This window comes from Pelodiscus sinensis, chromosome 18 (genome assembly GCF_052426305.1).
Source record: "Pelodiscus sinensis isolate ZL-2025 chromosome 18, ASM5242630v1, whole genome shotgun sequence".
NCBI lineage: Eukaryota > Metazoa > Chordata > Testudines > Trionychidae > Pelodiscus > Pelodiscus sinensis.
The window spans coordinates 13,809,921-13,819,287 of record NC_143069.1 but is presented as its reverse complement, the minus strand read 5'-3'; the positions used below and the strand labels follow the sequence as shown (position 1 = coordinate 13,819,287).

Here is a 9,367-nt window from a genome sequence, read left to right as displayed (position 1 = left end):
AAAGTATGGCAACATTTAATAAAACTGAACCTCTGATCCAGAGATAATCATACAGGAGGATCTATGGGGTATGTTATTACCAGCTGTGTGTGAAATTTTGGCCCCACTAAAGCCAATGACGAAATTCTTGTTGACTTTAACGGAGTCAGAATTTTACCGTCAGGCTATGTCTAGACTACATCCCTTTTTCGGAAAAGGGATGTAAATTAGACGTATCGCAATTGCTAATGAAGCGGGGATTTAAATCTCCCCTGCTTCATTAGCATAAAAATGGCTGCAGCTTTTTTCGGCACGGAGCTTTGCCGGAGAAAAGCGCCAGTCTAGATGCTGATCTTGCGGAAAATTAAGCCTTTTCCGAAAGATCCCTTATCCCTCCGAAAAAGGGATGTAGTCTAGACGTAGCCCCTATGTCTGAAAGTTAACGGTAATGGCATGTGATTCATTGTGATTCATACAGGATTAAACAGGCACTGTATTCTGTGTGGAGCATCTTTCTCTGTATATCTGGTTTCAGTAGCCACTCTGCTCTCAGTATTTCAATCTAATCTCATAGTCAAGCACAACTCATGTAGATTGATCTGAGGTTCTGATTTGGAGGAGAATCCCTCCACTGAACTCTCATTGTAAAAGAGATGGGGCTGACCAAAAGCTTAGGTAGGAAACCCAGGCTCTTCGCTCACTTCTAAATCATGAACTGTCTCTTTAAGGGAAAGCTGTCCTGCTCTGTCATCTCCCTCTCCCCACCCCACTCTGCAGAGCGGGGGCATATGGGCATATGGCGGGGAGAGAGTGTGTGTGAGACAATGTGTGTGTGTGTGTGTGTGTGAGAGAGAGAAAGAGAGAGAGAGAGAGAGAGAGAGAGAGAGAGGGACATGCTGGCTGCCAGAGAAATCTTAGAAACAGTGCCTCTTTAGATAGGCACTCCGTTACTCACCATACTTCAGACTGGAGCAGCACTATTGTATGTGTCCCTCTCCCCAAACTCTGCTCTGCAGAGATGATGACAGGGGCAAAAGGGTCACCCTGATTTCTGCATGTCTCCCTGCTCACCTCCCCTCCACACACCACTAGCAGCAGATAGGATGGAGCAAGGTCGGAGAGGGGCAGCTGAACACATGCTGCTGGCATGCTTGCTAATCAGCTGAGCGCTCCAGACAGAAATTCTGGGGAGAAGGGCAGATCTGGCCTGTGTGCTATATTTTGTCCACCCTCTAATATTTGCAGATTATTTATTATTTGTGCAGTTCTCTTCCAGCAATGTACTTACAAGGCCCCAATCGTTCTGTTATATAAGTGTCGCTAACAAGACAGAAAGAATTACAGATGGAAAAAATGGTCATTACAACAATGAAAGAAAGTGAAGAGTTACTTACACCTGCTCATGGTCTCCTCACCTTGTATATTGATAAGACAGTTGATACAGTCAACCACCCACTGACGCGATGTCGTAAGTGAAGCACAGGTATATGGTGCTAACAGCCCAATCAGCGATCCAAACTGATCAAAAGTTTCCTGAGGCTAATTTTAAAAGAATGAAGAATGAAAGTTCTCCGGCTATACTGGACATTATTTGCCTTCCTTATTGTGAACTCCATTACTGTACCTGGGTACGGCACATTGGAAAACATAATCCTTGTTGTACATGCAAATTGATGGGGTCTAAATTAGCTGTAGCACTCAAGAAAAATCTCAGAGTCATTGTGGATAGTCCTCTAAAAACATCTGTTCAACATGCAGCTGCAGTTAAAAATGCTAATGGTATGTTAGGAACCACTAGGAAAAGGGATGAATAATAATATGATAAATATCATCATGCCACTGTTTCAAATCCATGGTACACCCACACCTTGAATATTGCAAGCAATTGTAGTCCTCCAACTTAAATAAAGTTAGGTTATAATTGGAAAAAGTTCAGAGAAAAGCAACAAAAATGATATGGGATATGGGACAAGTCATACAAGGAGAAGTTAAAAGGACTGGGACCATTCATCTTAGAAAAGAGATGCTTACAGGGGGGTTTGATAGAGCCATATAAGATGATCAGAGATGCATGATATGGGTGTCCCTATATCTCTGACTGCCTGGGGCTGGGACTGGACAACAGGGGAGAGATCACTCAACAATTGCCTTGTTCTGTTTGTTCCCTCTGATGCATATAACACCCACCACTGTCAGAAGACAGGCTACATGAACCATTTGTCTGGGGGATCCAGAATGGCCATTCATGTTTTATGTTCTTATCCGATTAAATAGAAATAGAAATTCAACTTTAACAGCGATAGAAATGTAGCTGTGTTAGTCTGGAGTAGCTGAAGCAAATGCAGGACAATGTAGCACTTTAAAGACTAACAAGATTTATTTATTTATTTATTGATTTATTTTTTAAGATGGTTTAGTAGATGATGAGCTTTCGTGGGCCAGACCCACGTCCTCAGATCAGGAAGTGGGTCTGGCCCACGAAAGCTCATCATCTAATAAACCATCTTGTTAGTCTTTAAAGTGCTACATTGTCCTGCATTTTGCTTCAACTTTAACAGCCTGAGAGTATAGGAATGCATCTATGACACTGACACAGCCAACCTATGTGTGACCACAATAACTTAACAAGCGGCACTGCAATTGTATCAAGACAAGTCACTTCTATGTTATTTCAAAGGGTGTGTCTAGACTACTGAGTTTTGTCGACAAAAGTGGACTTTTGTCAACAAAACTATACTTGCGTCTACACTACCGCTGAGTTCTGTCGACATAACGTCGACAGAACTCAGCAGTTTTGTCGATGCTGGTAAACCTCATTTTACGAGGCATAACACCTTCTGTCGACAGAGTTCTGTCGACAGAAGGTGTTATTGCATGTAGGGTTGTGTCTAGACTACAGGGTTTTGTCGACAAAGCAGCTTGTTTAGTCGACAGAACTGAATGTGTCTAGACGCTCTTTGTCGACAGAAGTTTTGTCGACAGATACTGTCGACAAAACTTCTGTCGACAAAACCCTGTAGTCTAGACGTACCCAAAGAAAAGTCCTAGACTAGCGATCACCAACATTATGCATTTTGGTAATAGATATGAAAGGTAGATGTTATGTATTATTGTCTGTATTTATATCTTGCTAGAAGTTTAACATAACCAAATTAGCTTGTAGATTCCAATTCCTTTTCATGTCTTAATTGCCTTAATTATATGCAACTGTCTTCAGTTAACCTTAAGATCAAAGATAGAAGATAGTACAAGAAAATATTTTGTACATTACCTTCAGCTTAACTATCTGTGTTGTAATGGAAGACTACGATCGGCTAATTACTTTATGTGAATGACTATCACCCATTTACCAGTGTATGCGTAGGAAATAGAAAATTAACTTCAAAACAAAGTACGACAGGAGATCTGCATGACCTATTCTTTCTCAGGGAGAGATCCTGCTTCGACAATTTCTGTGAGGAGGCTTGCCAACCGGCTAGAATAGCTATAAAAGACAAGTTATGGGACTGATCTTCTCTCTCCAGTCTGCTTAAACTTTGAACAGGGGACGTGTAAGCCATAGGACATAGATCTTCCAAATAATTAGTTGGAATAGTCTGGGAAATGCATGGAAAAACTAACAGCCTTTGCATCTAAACTGGCTTTGGATGTTGACCGGTTAGCATGATTCCAGAGAGACTTTTACAAGCCAGCCGTTTATTCCACCATGGTTGTGATCCTGAACTATGAAAAGTGAAAGTCATTTGAACAAATATCTATCACTTAACCATTTGTAACTCTCTTCTTTTTCCTTTTAACAACAAATCTGATATTCCGTTATTAAGGATTGGCTGATATTTAGGGAAGACCTGTGATTCATATTAACCTAAGGATAAGTGTCTAGTCCTTTGTGATTGGTGATTATATTAGACTTAGTTGTCTAGATGGGAACCAAGGTCTGGAATGCCTAAAGGGTACTATTGTTTGGTATTTTGTTAACCAGAGTAGAAGCTCTTTTCTTACTGGTTTGGTGAATCTAATTATAAAATCACTAGTCTGGGGAACTGCCTGCCCTGTTTCTTACAGTCTGGCCTGAGTGCTGTCACAGCACTATTATGGAAACCTTTCTCTTATGGAAGCAGAGGGATCTTACTCACTTTGAGGCCCCAGCTGCAGGCCTAGTAGAATTTCTCATGCATTCACGTTGAATGTCAGATTTGATAGAAGTTGGGAAGTCAGCTCAAGGAAGAGTAGAACTATACTCACTGTGCTATTAACTATCTCCTGATAGGCAGTTAGCAGCCAGACACTGGCCTGCAAGGCCCTTTCTCTCTCCCACTCCTGCCCTGAACTGAGCCAGGTCTCTAGTAGCTGTTGGCAAAGCAGGAGAATGGACAAAGTTAGTACCAGAAAATCCCTCCCAAACGTTTCTTTTAAATAGGTTTGATTGTCACTAAAATCCCTCTCCAAAGCATTTAACTTCCATATAGCAAAAGATTTATATGTCTCCAAAAAGAGACCCTTGTCTATACAAGTCCCAGGGACCAGATTCACCTCTGGTGTACGTAACTCCATCAAAGCCAAAGGAGTTACATGAGAGATGAGTCTGGCTCTGTGTATGTGAGGGCTTCTGTAGACTGTCTGATGGCAGCTGTCTAGCACATTGCATGCAGTTTGGGGTCCGGTGCTGTGTTCTCTTTCCTGGACAGCTTCTCCCATGCTGAGTGGCAAATGACAGAGAGGAGCATTTCTTTTTATTTAGAGCAGAGAAGTCTCCCCAGCCCAGCTCCTTTTATAACTTTATTTTCATACCAACGTTGCACCTAACTCCCCTCCCCTCAGCTCTTCAAACTATTCTGTTTATGTCTGAAGAGCAGGAAGTCTTTGGTGAATGAGTTTCCATACACAGAGCTTAACTCAATACTAATTCATTCCTTTTACGAGAGGTGATCAGTTCTCACTGGTCCTCTTGAATTTGGTTACTGCGCTGATGATTTTCTTTCCTGTCCATGTAGTGTTAACTATACTGGAAAAACTAGATCTCAGTCCACCACTGGCATAAAATGTCCCCTGCTATGAGATAGATACATAGAATTTACTAGCTAGTGGGAAAACACTGGCTGTAGAATCGGTGTCTATTTCTTACAAAGCCTTTCTGAATATTGACCTAGGAGAGCTTTTCCATTGCATTAGGAGTGCACAAATCATAAAATCATGGATTAAGGATGGAAGGGAGCTCAGGAGGTCATATAGTCCAACCCCCTGCTCAAAGCAGGGCCAGCCCCAACTAAATTATTCCAGCCATGGCTTTGCCAAGCCTGGCATTAAAAACCTCGAATGATGGAGATTCTTAAGGGAAGAGAATAACAGAAACACCTAACTGGTGGGTCAGAACCCAGGCTTAGGAAAACCCCAGCACAAGGGGACACAAAGAAGATGGAGAGAGGCTGTTCTCAGTAGTGACAGATGACAGAACAAGAAGCAGTGGTCTCAAGTTGTGTGTGGGGGGGTGGATCTTAGGAAAAACGATTTCACGAGGAGGGTGGTGAAGCACTGGAATGGGTTACTGAGGGAGGTGGTGAGATCTCCATCCCTAGAGGTTTTTCAGTCCCAGCTTGACAAAGCCCTGGCTGAGATGATTTAGTTGGAATTGGTTCTGCTTTTAGCAGGGGGTTGGACTCGATGACTTCCTGAATTCTCTTCAAGCCCTATCGTTCTATGATTCTATAAAAGAGTTCCCTGAACTCTTTTCAAAAATTTTTTCAAAAAAGAACATTTCTTCTTTTTATCTCTGAGGAGAGCCACTCAGACTCTGCCCAGTGGAAATAAATATGCAGAACCTAGAGGGAGCCATTCTGTTTGTTCTGATGCCCCAAGCAGCTTGATCATTCTGTGCATAGTGAATGTGAGTCTATCTATAGGCTAAATTCTGTTCTTCCTTACACCAAACTAAATATTGATCAGCTCTACTGATTTCAGTTTAAATAAGAGCAAATGTGGCCTGATGAGAAAGAGTTGCCTCCTACTTTCTTTGAGATGGGTAGGATGAAAAAGAGGCAGTTGGTGAGTACTGCCATAAGCTCCCACTTGGTAGCTAAAGGGCCAGGCAGAGCTAAGATCCTCAACAACTTACTGTAAAGTTAATGTATATCATGGATCCCATCATGGAACTCTGTGTCTGGAGTCCATGACTCTGCCCATAGCTGGAAATACCCATTGAAAAGATTTTGAACTAGTACACATAGAACAGAGAATGAAGTGTGCAGCAAACTTTTCCAGGTTCTAGACATCTTGATGTAGGCTGCATAACTTCAGTGTTTTGCTAATAGTTTATGTATGCTTCAGCAGCCACAGGATTGGGCACCATTGTGTTCTTTGGAGAGTCTATTTATAAAAAAGATGTGCTTCCTTATACAAGAGCATTTCACTGAAAGATTGTGTTGTCAGAATTTTCACTGACTTGCCCGAGGTCTAAGGAATGTAGGTCGCACTGTCAGATATAAATATCCAGAATCAGATTCTGGTCTCTGTTACACTTGTGTAAATCCAAAATAATGCCACTGAAGTCAGGGGCATTACCCTGGTTTTACACGAATATCACTGATCAGATTCTAGCTCTAATCCTTCAGTCCAGCTGCATCCTTTGAGCATCCAAAGCTCCCACTGAAGTCAAGGGGAACAATCAGCATGCCAGAATGGCAGAACTGAGTCCTAAGTGTTAAGAACTCTCCTTACCAGATTTCTGGTGGACACATCGAACTCTCCGAATACATAGGCGACCATATCCCCTGCTGCACAATTCTCCACACTTCCTGAACTGAGCAGCTTCAGGACAAAATGGAGAGCTGCCATCCTCACCTGCAAGGGTAGAGATTATGCACGAGTTATTATTATCTCTTCTGCATGCAATATGAGACAGGATATGAGAGTCCTTTTGCTTTTTCTTTTATCTCTTTGGAATAGTGGCTGAAGTACAAATGATTAACACATCTGTTATGTAAATTCCTTGCAACACTGGCTACAGAAGTACCATGCAAATGCCAGTTTTCACTTTCAGGTGACACTGTAATTAGGAAAAAGGCAGCATTTTCTCCTATAAATGGAAACAAACTTGTTTGTCTTAGTGTCTGGCTGAACAAGAAGTAGGTCTGAATGGACTTGTAGACTCTAAAGTTTTACATTCTTTCATTACAGTTAACAAAAAATATCTACATTTGTAAGTTGCATTTTCACGCTAAAGAGATTGCTCTACATCACTTCTATGAGATGAATTGAAAAATATTATTTCTTTTGTCATTTTTACAATGCAAATGTTTGTTATAAAAATAATATAAAGTGCATAGTACACACTTGTCATTGTGTTGTAATTGAAATCAATATATTTGAAAATGTAAAAAACCACAAAAATATTTAATAAATTTCAATTTTTAATCGCATTAATTGTTAGTTAACTGTGATTAATTGAAACCCTATTAATAATCTCAGCCTAAAAATGTGTCTCGTTGCCAGACTCTCCACTGAGTGAAATACTTCCCAGATATTAACAGCAATACCACTATTCCACACACAATCTTACCTTAGCACTCTGATCACTGAGAGCAGATTTCACTGCCTTCACAATCAGAAACTTTCTAACTCTTGTCTCAGGCACTGAAAGATAAGGAGAAGTGTGCAATATAGTATATCTTTGTTCCAAACACTCATGCTCCACATTAGAATGTGTCCTGTGCCCTATTTAAGAGTACTACCAAGCTTCACTCATATACAGAATCAGCGGGGAAAATATAGGACCAGACTCTGATCTCAGTTACACCAGTCTAAGTCTGAAGTATTTCCACTTCTGTAAATAGCACCATCATACTATCCTGATGGAAATATTGTAAGAGAGTTAGACAAATGGAGGTCAGTGAAGTTAGTCTGTGTTTACCACCAGTATAGCAGAATTCGGAATCTATTCTAGAGTGTCTAATACTTATTCAGTCAGGAGTACTATTTTGTTTTTATCTCATTATTATTAACATGCATCCGCCACAAGATTACATTTGTATTTGTACCTTGAAAATATTTTAGGCTACATTCAGCACTTAATTAACCCTGTTGATTTCTGTGTGACCACATGGGAGTAACTTAGAGCAGCACTGGGTCCCTTTAGTGAATTTCCAACCCTCTGGTGAGCATGCATCTAAAAGGGTGTCGCAAGGAGAAGGGAGAAAAATTGTTCTCTTTGGCCTCTGATGATAGGACAAGAAACAATGGGCTTAAATTGCAGCAAGGGAGGTTTAGGTTGGACATTAGGAAAAACGTCCCAACTGTTAGGTTGGTTAAACACTGTGAAAAATTGCCCAGGGAAGTTGTGGAATCTCCACCACTGGAGATATTTAAGAGCAGATTGGATAGACACCTATCAGGGATGATCTAGACAGTGCTTGGTCCTGCCATGAGGGCAGGGGACTGGACTTGATGACCTCTCAAGGTCCCTTCCAGTTCTAATAATCTATGACTATATGACTCTATGTGTTGCAGCAGGGGCAGATGACCGTTTTGCGGGGCCCCGGGCAGCATAATTCCGCGGGGCCCCCCTTTGCCACGGCGCATGCACAGTGACGCCATGCTCATGCGCGGTGGCACCACGGCGCGTGCGCGGGGCTTTTTGAAGCGCGGGACCCGGGGCGGCCACCCCGCTCGCCCTGCCCTATATCCGCCCCTGTGTTACAGATCCTCTGTGCCCCATTTGCAGAGATGATGAGTATGTTATAGCCCTACCATGCCTGCAAAGCCTTGGTTCTTTAGATCAACCTATAGCAGCTCATGCTTTTAGCTCTGGATGTCCCCAACTCAACCCCCAGCACGATGGCGATGATCGCAGCAGTCACAGTTACTCCTGTGTTACTTACAGTCAGCACCAATAATAGCTGTGAGCAGATTCAGGGTTGCCACACGAACAGTCTCATTCTCAATCTTCAGCTGCGAGTGCAGAAATGCTATGAGGTCATCAGGAGAAGAACGGGCTGCAAAGGAAGAAATCACATCCTCACTAACAACTGAAAGCTCATTCTTACCACACCTACAAAAGAAGGAAGTTACAAGGAAACTACTGTGTAATTTGGAGTCTCTTCCCCTACCTAGCAGTAGGATACAATAGCACAGCTCCATTTGATTTTCCATGATGAGCTGCTGAGTTGGAGAACAGATCTGTGGGAAGAAGAGAAGTGATCAAAGGAAAACTAATCAGAACAAGCAACTGAAAAGAAGAGGCTCAATTAATTTCTAAGCACTCACTTCCTACCTTTCCAAATAGAGCTCTGAAGCCAAAAGAAATGGTACTGACTGCACAACAAGAATCAGAAACAATGACCGAGACACTGGATAACAGAAGTTCATGCTTTCAAAGTGTTTTTAGCAGCAGAGC

At 41.9% G+C, this 9,367-nt stretch overlaps 1 protein-coding gene across 1 annotated transcript; it reads right to left on the bottom strand.

Moving 5' to 3' along the window:
- Positions 1-4,149: 4,149 nt before the first annotated feature.
- Positions 4,150-9,011, bottom strand: LOC149523246 (maestro heat-like repeat-containing protein family member 2A). Its single transcript, XM_089770404.1, has 5 exons — positions 9,008-9,011; positions 8,853-8,966; positions 7,535-7,608; positions 6,694-6,816; positions 4,150-4,329 (listed from the first exon to the last, which is right to left on the bottom strand). Exons 1-5 carry the CDS (start codon positions 9,009-9,011, stop codon positions 4,150-4,152), a joined length of 495 nt encoding a protein of 164 aa, XP_089626530.1.
- Between the last annotated feature and the right edge of the window lie 356 nt (positions 9,012-9,367).

Bases quoted from the DNA above. Each gene is read 5' to 3' on its own strand.
- LOC149523246 (XM_089770404.1), bottom strand. The intron at 7,609-8,852 runs GTAAGTAACACA...CTTATCTTTCAG, and splicing joins AGCTATTATTGGTGCTGACT to TGCCTGAGACAAGAGTTAGA. The intron at 6,817-7,534 runs GTAAGATTGTGT...CTACCCTTGCAG, and splicing joins TCAGTGATCAGAGTGCTAAG to GTGAGGATGGCAGCTCTCCA.